The sequence below is a fragment of the Hemicordylus capensis genome, chromosome 3, assembly GCF_027244095.1.
Source record: "Hemicordylus capensis ecotype Gifberg chromosome 3, rHemCap1.1.pri, whole genome shotgun sequence".
Taxonomy (NCBI): Eukaryota; Metazoa; Chordata; class Lepidosauria; order Squamata; family Cordylidae; genus Hemicordylus; species Hemicordylus capensis.
Window position 1 is genome coordinate 348,680,790 of NC_069659.1, and position 16,903 is coordinate 348,697,692.

The window sequence follows — 16,903 nt, forward strand, 5'->3', positions numbered from 1 at the left end:
TATTGAACAAGTTGCATATAAGGTACTACTAGATTACTTACTGTGGGCAAGAGAACATCCTTATAGGAGGTCAGGTATGAGGAGTTATGACAACTATATATTGTGAGTTAATGCAAAACTGGGAAAAATGTAAAAGCTTTGTAAATCCAAATATTTCTCTTTAGGTTCCTTTATTTTCAATGAATCCTTTAATTTTGCAGGTAGAGAATTAATTTGGGTCTGCAGTAATATAACCAGATACAGTGTCTTTCAGAATAAAAAATGTTTAAGTTTTAATCTGTTGACTCAAAGAATGACTGGGGAGACAGTGGACTGGTTCCAGTATACGAGATTAAGAAGTTACGTAGACAATAAAACTAGTAACAGACCACTGAGAATTGAATACACCGTTTTTGAATGTTTGTTTAAAACTGGTACATCAACTAAAGGAATATTGGCTGAGCTTTATCAGATGTGATTAGACCATGAAATACAATATAGTAAGGGTATTCACATGTGCAGCCTGACCCAGGCTAGGGTCACCCAGCCTGGGCTAGGCTATGTGTGTGAAGCGCCACAAGCGAGGCCGCTCCCAGTGCTGCCCCAGCGCCAAGCCCCAATTTTTAACCCGGTATTTAGCTGGGGTTAAGCGAAACAGTGGTTCTTGCCCAGCAATTGTCTGGATAATCACCTCCGGGTTAAACAGCTTCCTCCGGCCCCGCCTCACTGCAAGCTGAGAGGAAGGAGCCCCAGCTTGCTGTCTAACTAATTACCCCTTCAAATTGAGCAAAGAGATACCTTTTAAAGTGATGATTCTCTTATATTTAGCAGGGGGAGAGCAACTGGCCCTATCCAACCCCAGCATCAGAGGCGGACCAATCCCCGGACCTTGGGGAACCGGTCCTGTCCTCCAAGGTCCGGGGGGGGGCTTCCAAATGGCTGGGGCCAGGGGCCTCCAGCAGCCACCCTGCCCCGCCAAATCTCCACGTTTTTTAAACTCTTTCTGTGGCCAAGAGGTGGCTGTGGCGTGGCGCGGAGCAGAGCAGTCCTTCTCCCTTCTCCCCCACCTGGTGGCGGGGACCAGGAGAGATGCTGGGCCCATCTGTTCGGGCCAGCGTCTCTAAGCAATTGTGAGTCATGTCTGCGCAGTTTAGAGATTGTTGCAAGCCCGTGACATCAGCTTGGGTTGCTCCTCTCTTTCCTGCACTGCCCACAGGCTGTCCATTTTCCAGGTAGAGCTGTGCAGTTGTGCACAGCTCTACCAGACAAATGGCCAGTGTGTTGGAAGTGAAGGACTTTGCGCTGTCTCTTGTCTCAATGACAGTGGAGGACAGACGACTGAGTCAGAGGGTCATCCCTTCTCTACTGGTCATCCCTTCTCTACTGCTTTGACACTATCCCTTTGGAATGTAGATTACTACACTTCCTGCCTGCCTGCCTTGTCACTTCCTCTCTCCCTTCTCTCTTCTCTTCCTTCAACCTTGCAACATGCAAGCTCCTCTCCCCTGCACCATGTGTGCAGAGATGCAGACTCCATCTGCATCCAGCTAGATAGATAGATTAGAGATCCTATCTCCTCACTTTCCGATCTAGAATGGAGTTCTCTAATAAATACCACTTCTATTGATTTGCAACTATGAACTGGCTCCAAGTTATTTTACTCTCAGCATACACGCATGCCTAACCAAATTCCGCTGTGTTGTGCCTCTGTGCACTCTGCTATAATGAAAAAGGGTTTCTCTCACCAGAGAGAATTCCCAACACAGTGTGCCGGCAGTATGGCCACTGACGGAAGAAGCCAGCCAGTGGCCCATGTTCCTCCCGCTGGCGAGGCCCCCCGCCACACCCCCTGCATTTCTGATGTCAGACACAGAGGGTGTGACTTCACTCCGAAATGGGGCCCCGTTTGAGAGCAAATACCGGCCAGTGCCACGTTCGCAGCAAGGCCAGGAGCTGCTGCCCACCCCTGAGTATGGCTCTTGGGTGGAGTGCGAGAGAGAGGAGCCTCCCCCCACCATCACCCAAGCTCCTGAGACCAGGGAGATCTAGGCTAAGACTCTCTGCTCAGTCATGAAACTCGCTGGGTGGCCCTAGACAAGCTATCACGCATCAGCCAGCCAGACTCACCAGCCTGTTCCTCTACAACAGGTTCTGCTTTCACATTGTGATGCTTGAGTTGCTTCATTTAATTGTGAAATTGTTTTGGCAAATGTTTGCAATTGCCACCCTGTGAGGGTTTTTTGGTTTTATTTTTTAACTGCAGGTGATGGAGATGAATACTTAAATAGTAATAAATATTTTTTCTAAAGATAAACTAAAGATCCTAAGTTGCAGGATCTTAAGAGAGGCATATACCCTCAGCTCTTGCCTGTGGGCTTCTCTGGGGCATCTGGTGGACCCAGAGGCACTCTTACCCCTGGACCTCCAGGCCAAAGTCCAGGGCCTCTACAACCCCTGCCCCACCCCCCGGCCAAATCCTCTTTAGTCTGTCCTGGGTGATGTGCTCACCCGGCCAACCATGATCATGCTTAATTTGCAGGGGAGGGGAAACCTCCAAAGGCCTTTCGGTCTAGTCTCCAAAATGACCTAGATGCACCTCTGGGTAGGCCACTGTGTGAAACAGGATGCTGGACTAGATGGGCCTTGGGCCTGATCCAGCAGGGCTGTTCTTATGTTAATGAGGAAACAATTCTGTGATAGAGATGTAAAATTTCTGGAAATTTTGAAGCCATGAGAAAACCTGTTTTGTTCCCTTTTAAAAAACAAAAAACAAAAATGGAAATGGAAATGGGGAAAAATTGAAATATATGCAATACTTTTTTTCTAGCACCCTTTACGCATCTAAAGTTGCATTTTTTTCCCTTTAGGAGCATTTATTATATATAAACTGCTTTGCCATAACATTGATCGCATTTAGTATATTACATTTAGAAGAACTGTATCACTACAGTACTTCTTCTAATCCTTCATTTTAGCAGGGGGAGAGTAAATGGCCCTATTCACCCCCAGCACAGTACCTCCAGTGACTGTTGCTGGTGTCTATCTTGTGTTTCTTTTTAGATTGTGAGCCCTTTGGGGACAGGGATCCATCTTATTTATGTATTATTTCTCTGTGTAAACCGCCCTGAGCCATTTTTGGGAGGGCGGTATAGAAATTGAATAAATCATCATCATCATCATCATCATCATCATCATCATCATCATCATCTTAATGATTTATGAAAACTGAATTGCCTGTATTGAAACAAGCCTGTCTACCAATCCCCAAGAAAAAGTATTGCAGCTGGAGATTCTGGGAGTTGTAGTCAGACTTCCTTTTATTTCTTGATCAGGTTTATTTCAAAAAACATAGACCAGTTCTTTCACATGCTATAGAAGTGAAAGAAGTGAAGTAAGAAGAATCACAAGCAAGAAGCTTGGGAAAGTGAAGTGAACACCTTATACGAATATATCTGAACACCTTTTCTTAGATTTTATTCATTATTCCCCCAAAAAGTATGTCATAATCCGTTCCCCCATTTTTTCTTTAAAAAAGACCAAAAAAAGAATCCTTCCAAAAAACTCCCCTCGCTCCCCACGTCATTGTTTCTCCTCCCCCCGCCCTTCTTCTGTCTGGTCTGTGCCCCAAGGGGCTCACAATCTAAAACGAACATAGGAGAGAAATAACAGAGGAAGGGGAGGCTTGGATATGCTGGTGGGGGGGGGGAATCCTTAACTGCCACAAAGTGCAAGGACTATCTCCACCAAGAGGACTTTTTTGGGGGTTTTTTTAATTATTGTTATCAAGAAGTACTTGCTAACAGGATCAACTCTTCTGAAAATGCATTTTATCAAAATGTATATTTAAATACAGGATAGGTGTGGGGTTTTTTTGTTTTGTTTTTTTTAAAGGTGTTTCAGGGGGGGAAACCTGATAAAGTTGAATAATTTCAATTTGCGGTGTAAAGGGGGTGCCGGCCTGGGCATTGCACAGCACACACACACCGTCACGCACCGCTAAGAGATCGTTGCGCCTGCGCAGCAAATAGACCCTCCCCACTTTCTCTTCGGTCTATCCACGCGCTCTTTCTCTGCCCACCAACATGGCGATCTTGGCTTCGTGCGGCTTACGTCATCCACAAGCGTCGTCGGCGCCGGAAGTGAGGGGGGGAAAGCAAACCAGCGTGTGTCTGTGTGTTGCACTTGCATGCGGGTCCCTGGAAGCCGCGGGTCCTCCCAGCAGTGACGGGGCTTGCCCTCTCCGGGGTTTTGTTGTCTTCCATTTTTGGTGGGGTTGTCTTCCAGTGGCTTCCTCTGCGGGATTTCCTCCTCCACCCTCCCCGCCTCTCCAGATCTCCCAATAAGCCTCTCCAGATCTCCCAATAAGCCCCACCGCTCTGCCCATCCGCTCTCCGCTGTATCTGCCTTGCTATGGCTGGCATTCTCTTCGAGGATATTTTCGACGTGAAGGACATCGACCCCGAGGGCAAGAAATTCGACAGGGGTGAGAAAGAGACTCTCCTCCCCTTATAGCTTCCTCCTTATCCCCCACCCCCAGCCACCCACCCCATCCACACACCCCAGGAATTTGGGCTCAGGCCCACCTGCTCTGACTGTCTCAAATCCACCCGCTCTCTGTGTGCACATTCAGGCTGCCAGTGTGGTGCAGGACAGGCTTATATAGTACGCTTCCTCCCCCCGCCCCAGGGGTTCTTAAATTTGGGTGCCCTGATAATGTTGGACTACAACTCCCATCATCCCCTACCACAGTGGCATGCCTGCCAGCGGGTCCCTATTTTCCCATTCACCTGGATGGGGAAATGGGGACATGGCAGGTATGCAGTGGCCAAAGGCCATTGTGGCTGGGGATGATGAGTGTTGTAGTCCAACATCCCAGGCCCCAAGTTTGAGAACCCCTGCAATAATGAATTTGACCAATAACATCTACATCAAGTAATGAGAACAATAGTAATTGTCCTGATGATGTTGGACTACTACTGATATTTATATACTGCTTTTCAGTAAAAGCGCCTAAAGTGGATTACATAGAGAAATAAAAATAAAGATGGCACCCTGTCCCCAAAGGGCTCACAATCTAGAAAGAAACATAAGATAGACAATAGGAACAGCCACTGGGGGGATGCTGTTCTGGGCTTGGATAGGGCCAGTTGGTCTCCCCCTGCTCAGTGAAGAAAATCACTTTTGAAAGGTGCCTCTTTGCTCAGTTAGCAGGGGAACTACCACAATAATTGTCCTGATGTTAGACTACAACTCCAGTCATCTCCAGCCACAATGGCCTTTGGCCAACAACGTCTGGGGACCCAAGTTTGAGAACTCCTGTATGAATCGAACCATTGATGATGATATGTCTGTAGCACCATTTGTGTACATGGTGCTTTGCAGAGGAATTTGTGTTCCTGTGTCCCTTTCCCTGACTTAGGTTAGGGATTCAGCTAAAACTGAATCGCTTAGGTTAGGTTAGGGATTTAGCTGAAATTTCATATTTAATAGCCTTTAACTCCTTATCCTTTCCCTTATATAGACCTGGGTTTGGAGTGGCCTAGGTCAGTGGTGCCCAGATGTTTGTATACTACTACAACTCCCGTCATCCGCAGCCAAAATGGCCACTGGATGGGAGCTGTAGTCTAACCACTGGTCTTGTGGTAGCAAGCATGACTTGTCCCCTTAGCTAAGCAGGGTCTGCCCTGGTTGCATATGAAAGGGAGACTAGAAGTGTGAGCACTGGAAGAGATTCCCCTCAGGGGATGGAGCCGCTCTGGGAAGAGCAGAAGGTTTCAAGTTCCCTCCCTGGCAGCATCTCCAAGATAGGGCTGAGAGAGATGCCTGCCTGCAACCCTGGAGAAGCTGCTGCCAGTCTGTGAAGACAATACTGAGCTAGATAGACCAATGGTCTGACTCAGTATATGGCAGCTTCCTATGTTCACATTTGGGGGCCCAGGGTTAGGAACCCCTGGCCTAGGGCTCCAGCCATACACGGTCCTATATTCCATGCCACTGTCTTAAAATCTGACACCACACTTGTTTCCCTCAGTTTCCCGACTGCATTGTGAGAGTGAGTCATTCAAAATGGACCTGATCCTGGATGTGAATGTGCAGATATACCCTGTTGATCTCGGTAAGTGGGGATGGAGTAGGAGGGGGTCAGTATTCCCTCTAACAGGAATTCCCAGAAGTTGTTGACTAGAACTCCCATAATCCCCAAGCAAAAACCATTGCAGCTGAGGATTCTAAGAGTTGTAGTCAACAACATCTGGGAGTCTCTTTTAGCAGGAACACTGGTAGGGTTGTGCACAGACCTCCAAACCGGTTCAAAAGACCGGCATTTGAGCTGGTTCAGAGGCAGGGAGGGGGTTGCTTTAAGGTGTGGGGAGGGTGTCCTTACCTCCCCAGCCATATTTCCCCCATCAGCGCTGCTGTCAAAATTGCTGGTGTGGGGTGTCTGTATACTCTCTTGCTGCTCTGGTCAGTGTACTACCAGAAGTGGCTGGTGTTTGTGCATGACACGCGCACAGTTTACATTGTTAAATTGTGTTAAGTTTTTGTAAATGTTTTAAACTTGTTTTATGCTATTGTTAACTGCCCAGAGACGAAAGTCTGGGGCAGTGTACAAATTTGATAAATAAATAATAAGAGAGTATACAGCTGCCTCACACCAGCAATTTTGACAGCAACGCTGGCTGGGGAGATAAGGACACCCTCCCCATGTCTTAAAGTCCCCACCCTCTCGGGAGTTCACATAACTGGTTCTGTGCACATCCCAATGGAGTAGTGGGTAGGGTTATTGCTATAGGCTGGAAGAGATGGGGATAGTTACCAGCCACTGCCTGGTGGTCTCCTGAGCATGCCCGTGCAGACTCTGTGCAGAAGTCCTACCTCTCTGCAGTTACTGTTCTAGCATTTTCATAGATACCTTCCTCCAATGGGTAGGTATCCATTTTCATGGCAGCCTATGCATTTCTACATAACTTTCCAAGTGTTTGCATAATTAAGAAGCCTCTCCTAACATTTCCCTGTTCAACACCTCTCCACCTTGTCTTTTCCTCATTATGTTCTGCCTTCTGAGTCATTTCTGAATTCTTTCTGTCCATTTCAACTGTGAGCAGTAGGCAGGATCTAGCCTACGTTAGCCATGACTCAGCACCACTGAAATAAATCAGTTAGTCATGATTGACTTAAGTCCCATTCATTTCAAGGGGACTTCGTTGTGGTCTTGTGGTAGCAAACATGAATTGTCCTCTTTGCTAAGAAGGTTCTACCCTGGTTTGCATTTGAATGGGAGGCATATGTGAGCACTGTAGGATATTCCCCTTAAGGGATGGGGCCACTCTGAGAAGAGCATCTGCACACTTGCGTGCAGAAGGTTGCAAGATTCCACACTTGCATCCAAGAAGGGTCTTGGCGCCTCCAAGATAGGGCTGAGAGAGACTCCTGCCTGCAACCTTGGAGAAGTCTCTGCCAGTCTGTATGGACATTCCAAGGGTCTGACTCAGTATATGGCAGCTTCCCATGCTCCTATGATTAGCTTAGTCTGGATCCTGTCACTACTTCTATAAGGCCTATGGTCTTCCTTGTCATATTTGTGCAGTTCTTTTCTAGTTTCTCATATTTTGCCTCTGCTCTGCTTTTAATTTCACTGCTGGTCTTAGATTTGTAACTGTGCACCACCACCACCACCACTTTCCACCTGGCTTTACAAGAGCCACAGGGAAGCAAGACAGTCTTACTGAAGTTTGCCTCTCACTGGCTGGCATGCTGACTAATGAAGAGCTGGTGGAGAGACATTGTGCTGGTGTAGAATTGTTGCCCTAGGAGGTGCTAACAGAGCAAAGAGGCACCTTTTTAAAGTGGTGATTCTCTTTATTTAGCAGGAGGAGAGCAACTGGCCCTGTCCATCCCGAGGAAGCATCTTTCCAGTGGCTGTTGCTGGGGGCTGTCTTATGTTTCTTTTTAAGATTGTGAGCCCTTTGGGGACAGGGAGCCATTTTATTTATGTATTGATATCAATGTGAACTACTTTGGGAACTTTTGTGGAGGAGAGCTGGTCTTGTGGTAGCAAGCATGACATGTCCCATTAGCTAAGCAAGGTCTGCCCTGATTGCATGTGAAAGGGAGACTAGAAGTGTGAGCACTGTAAGATATTCCCCTCAGGGGATGGAGCTGCTCTGGGAAGAGCAGAAAGTTCCAGGTTCCCTCCCGGGCATCTCCAAGATAGGGCTGAGAGAGACTCCTGCCTGCAACCTTGGAGAAGCCGCTGCCAGTCTGTAAAGACAATACTGAGCTAGATAGACAAATGGTCTGACTCAGTATATGGCAGCTTCCTATGTTCCTAAGTTGAAAAGTGATATATAAATATTCATCGTATTTGTAGTTGTAAATCCAGATATTGCATTGTCAGACTAACGTTGCACTCCCCCAGGCATGCTTGTGTAACAGTTGTGCAACTGCAGCATGCTTCATCTGGGCTAAAGGGAGCTTTTACAGTTCATTCAAGGGAGCCAGTTCATTCTTCTAGTAGTACAACCTGTTCCGTTGCACAAGCATTTCCTTAGCCAGGAGATCAGCCACCATTTGTTCCTTTGTCTGTTCCAGGCGACAAATTCCGCCTCGTCATTGCGAGCACCTTATATGAAGATGGGACTTTGGATGATGGAGAATATAACCCTACTGACGATAGACCATCAAGGTAATGGGAAGTCAGCACCCTCAGTGGGAGAGTGAACCCAGCTGACATTCATTGCAAATCAGGTTGTCTGAGCCCTGCCACATCCATACTGGGGGCTAAATTTCCAAAGCTAATAGAAGGCAGTAAAGGGAGAGCCACACAGTGAAAGTTGGCAGAGGTCAGTGCTGTGACTGGGTCCTCTCCCTTTCAGACTTCTATGAGGAGTCAAGAATGAGCTGCTCCAAGAAGTGCATGCCTGAGGAGCAGGTTCATGATCCAGTCTTCTTTGAAGTTGACACCGCCTCTATGATGTCTGCAGTGCTTACTACTTAGCTATTTGTTTCTCCTGTATGAGGAGTCGATGTGTGGGATTCTCCAAGCCATGCATCTGATGAAATCCCTCTGCTTCTCTGAGTGCTCCTGAGCTGTAGAGAGAGGGCCAGAAAGGAGGCTGTGCTTTGCCTTGCTAAGGGTTTGCTGGTTTACACGGGAAGAGACACCAGACATCGTAAGGAAGGCAAACCGTGTCTACTGATCCGATCCCCAAGAGGAGAGCCTGTTCAGCAGGCAAAGCTCATACAATCTGGAAGTCTTTGGGTCCCACATTCTGCACTTGCAATATTTAACTTTTGTGCGGGCATACTGCATGGGGCAGGTTACACATATATGCATCTCATAATGTCTTTATTTCAGTTCTATGATGAGAATGTAAAAAGTTTGGGGGGGGTTTGGGGGGGGACACACCTCAAAATGGGAGTGGTTGTCCATGATACGATGATTGGAATTTTTTTAAATATAAAGAACATTGTTTTTTTAAAAAATCATGGGGATCCTCTTTTCTACTGCTGTTCTTCTCGCCCACAGGGCTGACCAGTTTGAGTACGTGATGTATGGAAAAGTGTACAGGATTGAGGGCGATGAGACCTCCACAGAGGCAGCCACACGCCTGTAAGTGTCCAGTTCATTTGGAGTTTCCTTATTTGTGCAAATCATAAGAACAGCCCTGCTGGATCAGGCCCAAGGCCCATCAAGTCCAGCATCCTGTTTCACACAGTGGCCCTCCAGATGCCACTGCAACATAGCCCCAAGAAGAATTTAAGCCGATGGATGGGGGGGGGGGTGTGCTGCATGCACACACACACGCAACCATTCCAGGTTTCTCTAAGAGCTCTGCTCATAGGAACATAGGAAGCTGCCCTCTACTGAGTCGGATTATTGATCCATCTAGCTCAGTATCGCCTGCATTGACTGGCAGCAGCTCTCCAAGGTTTCAGGCTGGAGTCTTTCCCAGCTCTGCCTGGAGATGCTGCCAGGAATCCAACCTGGGACCTTCTGCATGCAAAGAACCTGCTCTTCCCCTATGCTGTGGCTCCATCCCCATCTCGGAGGAGCTATATTAGCTATAGTTTTAGCTAGACTAGAGCGGCTATACTATTTATTATTATTTATTGTTTGTTTAAAATATTTATACCCCACCCCTCCAGTGCACTACTGCTCGGGGCAGCTCTCAACAATAAGATAGACAGAAGATACAATACAAGTAATACAATTAACTAAATTAAACAACAACAAAAAGTTGTCAGGTTAAAAATCACAGTCATTATTAGGTTCAAATTAAAACTGAAAATTATAAAAAGCTAGAGAACCTACCAGATATAACAATAATAATAATAATAATGGAGCATTAAAAGGCCTCTTTAAAAAGGTGCGTTTTAAGATGTTTTTCAAAAACACTGAGGCAGGGAGCATGGCGAAGCTCTTCAGGGAGGGCGTTCCAAAGCTGAGGGGCCATAACTGAAAAGGCCCTGTCTCTAGTCCCCGCCAACCAGATCTCTGTTAGTGGCGGGGTCATGAGCAGGGCCTGAGATGATAAGCGGAGGGCCCTGGCAGGTTCATATGGGCGAATGCGGTCTGACAGGTACCCCAGCCCCAAGCAATGTAGGGCTTTAAAGGTCAATACCAGCACCTTGAATCTAGCCCGGAAGCGGACCAGTAGCCAATGAAGCTGACGCAGAATGGGTGTAATACTCGTGAAGCGACTTGCACCCACGAGCATCCTTGAAGCAGCATTCTGAACCAGCTGAAGCTTCCAAACAGTCTTCAAGGGCAGCCCCACGTAGAGCGCATTGCAGTAGTCCGATCTGGATGTTACCAACACATGAGTGACTAAAGTGACTAAAATCTAGAGGGTGCATTCTGATTGACACATGGCTAGCTGATGAAAGCAAACTCATCTGCTCACCTCCTCCCATACCTCTGCAGAGCACACAGAAGGAAAAGGAACTGCTGCCAGCAGGAGCAGCAACCGTGGGTGGACTAGGACAGTTACAAGCCACATACAAGTGTACCACATGGGACTGCAGCCATCCTTGTCCATGTGGTCCTGCCCACCTTTGCACGTTCTCCTTGGCCACCTCGAAATCAGGAGAAATGGAGGGGTGCTAATGCTGGGCCTCACCGCACGCTATGCAAATACAACTGACCGCCTCCCTGCACAGTTCAGCCTCCACCCTGTTGGCTTTCCTGCAGCAGCCACGTGGCACCTGTTTTCTGGTTCTGCACCAAGATTATAAGAGAGGCCTGTGCAGCTTGTGACCCACAAACCAGAGGCAGCCCAATTAACCATGGACTGCAGCAATGCCCTAGTTTTGCAGTCTTAGGCAGGCAGCAAAAAAAAAAAAAAAGCCTTATCCATCTGTTGGACCCACAGTACATTGAAGGAGAGCTGATCTTGTAGCAAGCGTGTATTGTCCTGTTGCTAAGCAGGGTCCACCCTGGTTTGCATTTGAATGGGAGACTACATGCGTGAGCACTGTAAGGTGTTTGCCTTAGGGCAGTGGTTCCCAACAATGTTCCCTCTAACAGGGATTCCCAGATGTTGTTGACTACAACTCCCAGCATCCCCAGCTGCAATGGACTTTAACATCTGGGAATCTCTGTTAGAGGGAACACTGGTTCCCAACCAGGGTTCCTCCAGATGTTGCTGAACAACATCTCCCAGCACCCCCAGCTACAATTGATTGTGGCTGAGGATGATGGGAGTTCTAGTTCAGCAACATCTGGAGGAACCCTGGTTGGGAACCAGTGCCTTAGGGGATGGGACTGCTCTGGGAAGAGTACCTGCTTGCTTGCATGCAGAAGGTTTCAGATCCCTCCCTGGCGGCATCTCCAAGATAAAGCTGAGAGAGACTCCTGCCTGCAACCTTGGAGAAGATGCTGCCAGTCTGTGTAGACAAAACTGAGCTAGATGGACCAAGGGTCTGACTCGGTAGAAAGCAGCTTCTGGTGTTGTGTTCTGGGAATTGTAGTTCAGCAGCAACTGGAGAGCCAAGGTTGCCTCTCCCTACTCTAATACAAGAGCCTGTGGGCGTAGTGCAAGAGCAGGCCAGCACATCAGCTTTCCATTGCTGTAACCCAATCATCTTCTGAGCACCATCGATGAACTTACCAAGCTGCCTTCCTCCATGACCGTCCCTGGGTCCATCTAGCTCCGTGCAGTCTACACTGCCTGGCAGCAGCATCTCTCTGCAGCTTCACCCAGCCCTACCTGGAGATGCTGCCAGGGACTGAACCTGGGACCCTCAGCATGCAAGGGAGATGCTCTACCCCTGAATTACGGCCTCTTCCGGGAATCTGGCTGTCCATCTGCAGGCCATTTGCTGTAGAGTAGAGAAGCTGGGTAAGAGAACTTTGCTGGGGGGGGGGGCGGCAGGGTGACCAAGCATCCTTTGCCTATCCAAAATTCTCTTGGAGCTGCAGTTTGGCTACTTTATGAGGAAGTGTCCACGGCTTAGTGCTGGGGTGTGTGCTTTAGGGATGTGCACGGAACCGGGTGGTGGGGGTGGCTCGAAGGCGGGGGGGTGGTTTAGATGCCTGGCGTGCACACACATGCCTGGTACTTCCGGCCGCCCAAGAAGGAGAAGGCAGGGAGATATGCTGCTGCCCGGAGGCATTTTACTAAACTCTAGCGCCAGCGGGGGGAGGGGTATGTGCACCCTCCCCCGCCCTTAATGTCCTACCCCTGCTGAACGATCGAACAGACCAGTGTTCAGACCTGTTCAGAGGCCTGTAAAAGGGCCTCCGAACAGGTCCGTGCACATCGCTCGTGTGCTTTGCCTGTGCAAGGTCTTGGATGCAGTTCCTGGCACCTTCCAGTGGAAAGGATCTTGTGTGGCTGTCCTGCTACCACTACAAATATTGACTGTATTTACCTGAATACAAGACTAGGGTTTTTCTCAAGTTCTTTGAAGTTAGAAATCCGGACGGGGGAGGGTGTGTGTGTCCTAAATCTCTGAATTTTCCTTTCTAGTAAATACACTTATAACCTCTGTTTTAACTCTGCTTTTTTAGAGGATCGTCTTAAATTCAGAGTTGCCTTCTGTTAGGGTAAATATGGTATTTGCTGCTTTTCGGCCATTCTCAAAGAGGTTTACATTTAAAAAAATGAATAAGATGGTTCTCTGTCCAAAGAGGGTGTGCAAACAAAAAATAAATACAGAATGGACACCAGCAACAGCCCCTGGAGGGATGTTGTGCTGGGTTGGATGGGGCAATTGCTCTCCCCCTGCTAAATGTAAGAGGATCACCACTTTGAAAGGTGCCTCTTTGCTCGGTTAGCAGGGATATCAGAGAAAAGCCTGATTCAGACGTTATGCTGTACGAGTGTACAGATGTCTAAACACTCAAACACATGTGTGTCTGAGTGATTCTACCTGTGTTCATTTTAAAAGGGAACCGGGATACAGGCCCTTCAAATGCATGGTACAGATAGAAAGTGTATTTCTGTAACTGCATTCAGCATAACATGTGGATGCCTGTATCTGTGTACAGATCTGAACCTGTGTACACTCGTACGAGTGTTGAAGATAATGTGTGAATGGGCCTAAAGACTCCCTGGGGAGCTGTGGACCAATAGTTTGATGTAGGGATGTGCATGAATCGCGATTCAAAGAGCAATTCGCAGTGCATCCTTGGCTCCTTTTTAAAAGGGCGGAGAGCAGGTCCATACCTGCTCCTCCGCTGCTCACGCAGCTTTCTATTTGAGTGGTGCGCCCTCCAGCTGGGGAGAGCATCACCAGCACACTATGGCAGCTTGTGGGGGGGGGGGTGCACCGCCCAAACAGAATGCTGCAGTGAGCAGAGCAGGTATGGACCTGCTCTCTCTCTCTCAGAGGTCCTGGGGATGTGCTGCTAATTGCACTTCGAATTGCAATTCGTGCACATCCCTAGTCTGATGCTCTGTGAAACACAACTTGTTTTATATGCTGGAGCGGTTTTGCCCCACAGCTGATGGCGGCTCTCTTCTTGCTTCTCCCCTGCTCTTCTGTTCCTGCTTTCCTGCAGCTCTGCCTACGTGTCCTATGGGGGCCTGCTCATGCGGCTCCAGGGAGACGCCAACAATCTGCATGGCTTTGAAGTGGACTCCAGGGTTTATCTCCTGATGAAGAAGCTCGCCTTCTAAGCAGTTTGGGGTTGCAGAATGGTTGGACTCTGCCATGGCAGCCGGGACTCAGGAACAAGAACCCATCGGCTGCCTCCCACGCAAGTGGAGAGGGTTGCAAGCAAAGCCTCTCCCCCGTGGGCTCCGCCTCTGAGCATCGGGAGGCTCAGCTTCCAGAATTCATCAGGACTCCACTGTGAGAACTGGCCCAGGACACCTCTTGATGGGAGGGGAACCGGGAATGAGAGCAGCCCCCACTGATGCTGGGGGTGCTGCGTTTGCACGCCAGGCATCTCTGTGTCTGTGATGAACGGCCTTTTTATTCTCCGGATTCAAGTCCCCGAAGACCAGCCCTGCCCCTTCAAGCAGGCTGGGACCGCTCTTTCCTGAGTTCACTGGGAGGAAAGAGGTGCAGCTCGCAATGCAGGCTTTCTCTGTGGCCTTGGTTATGTGATCTTCATTAAAACCTAGCTTTTTCATGCTTGGCTGTCCGCCTACCTATTGCAGCTGTGCGAGAAAGTGAGTGGTCCGAGGACCTTGTGACCTGAAAAGTCTTGAGACTCTGCCGTCTGAGGTGTGCAGGCGGAAACGAGTTACCCAGCCCATTCTGCAAGCCTAAACTATTGTTTTGCTGCCCTCCACTGAATGGAGACCTTTGGGTCAGGACTGCATCCCTGGTGGGCAAGGAGCATTAGTGCTCCTAGGCAGCAGACTAATAAGCAAATAGGCAAGGGTCAGGCCCCATGGAATTTGGGGGCTGGCTCTCGTGACCGACAGCTGGGTCAGAGGAACTTCCAGCCAGGCTGTGTTCCAGTGCACTCCTGGAACACAGTCCTGTGCTAGCAAACGTCGAGGCAGGGGGAAGTGGGAAGGGATTGTCTGTTAGCTGTGATCTGGGTAGACGGCGTGGGGTGCAATACAGTCCTGGGTACCCAGTGTGGGTTGGCTGCTGCCGTCCAACCCACATCACAGCCAGCACACAACCACTTCCCCCTTCTCTACCATGACCATTTCTCAGGAGCACATACTGGGCTGGGAGCCTGGCTGCATGCTAGCCAGCGTGGTGTAGTGGTTAGAGTGCTGGACTAGGACCGGGGAGACCTGAGTTCGAATCCCCATTCAGCTTCATGAGACTTGCTGGGTGACTCTGGGCCAGTCACTTCTCTCTCAGCCTAACCTACTTCACAGGATTGTTGTGAGGAGAAACTTAAGTATGTAGTCTGGGCTCCTTGGAGGAAGAGTGGGATATAAATGTAAAAATAATAATAAAAATACCCAGCTGTCAGTTTTGAGAACCAGCACTAGTATGTCACCTAAGTGAGGGGCTTCCCAACCATGGGGCCCCAGATGCTGTTGGACTACAACTCCCATGATCCCCTTCTGATGCGAGATTTAGTCCAGCAACAATTTTTTAAAAACAGAAATTTGGGGCAGCAGGTTGGGGGGAGGGCTCAAGGTTGAGAGCCGCTGACTTAAGCTAAACAAGTGCATGACTGCTGGTAGTCCTTTTGTAATAGAAACCACCTTTTGGCTTTCTTGGGAAAATGGGAGACTGTGAAAACCTGTTCTTTTTCAGAAGCAAAATGGGAAGTTCGGGTTTTCCCCCTATGTTAAAGGGCTTCTGCCAGGGCTGCTTTCCTCACAGGTGCTCCAGCTTTACAATAGAGTGGGTGCCATTTTGCAACAAGAGCTTCATGATGGTGCACTTGGATGTAGCTGGGGTGCTACATACAAAACCTACAGCAGCCCCATTCAGACACCATTAGAACAGAGGCTGGACTTGCACACAGCCTCTGAAAGTGGGCCAGAAGCCCCTCCCCGGCATGTCACTCGTCTTCTCCCCGCGCTCCTCACCATTCCAACAGCATGAGTCTGAAGAAGCAAACGCTGTAATCGTGATGGTAGGCATTTCCATGCAGGAGATAATGAAATACTAGATTTGTGGATATTTTGGGGAAGCAAGCCCTCCTCCTGGACACTTGAGTCCAAAGGTGTTTTCTCCACTGAATGCTGTTGTGTTTGTCATTTAAAAAAAATGCTAAATTTGAAGTTCCTAATGTTGTCCTCAGTCACCTTAAGTGGCTCAGAGGGGAAATGCTTGACTAACAAGCAGAAGGTTGCCAGTTCAAATCCCTGCTGGTATGTTTCCCAGACTATGGGAAACACACCAGGGGTGTGGCCACAATTGGGCAATCGGGTTCAAAGAACCCGGGCCACTACCGTGCCTCACGGCCCCCCCACACACACATACGTCTGACATCAGATGTGCATGTGTGTGCATTAGCTCCCAAACACGGCCACACGACACCATCTGGGAGTTGAATGGCCAGCACTGCATTCACCGTGTGGCCAGGAGCGGCTCTCCCTGCCTTAAAAGGCAAGGAGAGCCACTTCTGGCCGCATGGCGAATGCAGGGATGGCCTTGATCATTGGCCATGCGGCCCCATTCGGGAGCTAGACCATGCCCCGCACATCTGATGTCAGATGCAGGGGTGTGGCTAAGCTGGTCCGAGCAGGGCCACCATGGCGGCCAGACATGGGCCGCCGCTGGTCTCCCTCCGCCAGTGGGAAGCGCCTATATCAGGCAGTAGCAATATAGGAAGATGCTGGAAGGCATAATCTCATACTGCATGGGAGGAGGCAATGGTAAACTCCTCCTGTATTCTACCAAAAGAAAACCACAGGGCTCTGGGTGCCAGGAGTTGAAATCGACTCGACAGCACACTTTACCTTTAATATTGTCCTCATCTCCTGCTGTAGATGTTATTGGTCAAATTTGCTTTTGACCACTGTGGCAGGGGATGATGGGTGTTTTAGTCCAG

At 48.8% G+C, this 16,903-nt stretch overlaps 1 protein-coding gene across 1 annotated transcript; it reads left to right on the forward strand.

Moving 5' to 3' along the window:
* Positions 1 to 4,067: 4,067 nt before the first annotated feature.
* On the forward strand, positions 4,068 to 14,562 carry POLR2H (RNA polymerase II, I and III subunit H). The gene is made up of 5 exons (XM_053312140.1): positions 4,068 to 4,462; positions 6,011 to 6,094; positions 8,569 to 8,662; positions 9,506 to 9,589; positions 13,985 to 14,562. The coding sequence occupies exons 1-5, from the start codon at positions 4,390 to 4,392 to the stop codon at positions 14,100 to 14,102; spliced, it is 453 nt and encodes a 150-aa protein (XP_053168115.1). The 5' UTR covers positions 4,068 to 4,389; the 3' UTR covers positions 14,103 to 14,562.
* The last annotated feature ends 2,341 nt before the right edge of the window (positions 14,563 to 16,903 follow it).

Bases quoted from the DNA above. Each gene is read 5' to 3' on its own strand.
- POLR2H (XM_053312140.1), top strand. From the start codon at position 4,390: ATGGCTGGCATTCTCTTCGAGGATATTTTCGACGTGAAGGACATCGAC. The intron at 4,463-6,010 runs GTGAGAAAGAGA...TGTTTCCCTCAG, and splicing joins GGGCAAGAAATTCGACAGGG to TTTCCCGACTGCATTGTGAG. The intron at 6,095-8,568 runs GTAAGTGGGGAT...TGTCTGTTCCAG, and splicing joins GATATACCCTGTTGATCTCG to GCGACAAATTCCGCCTCGTC.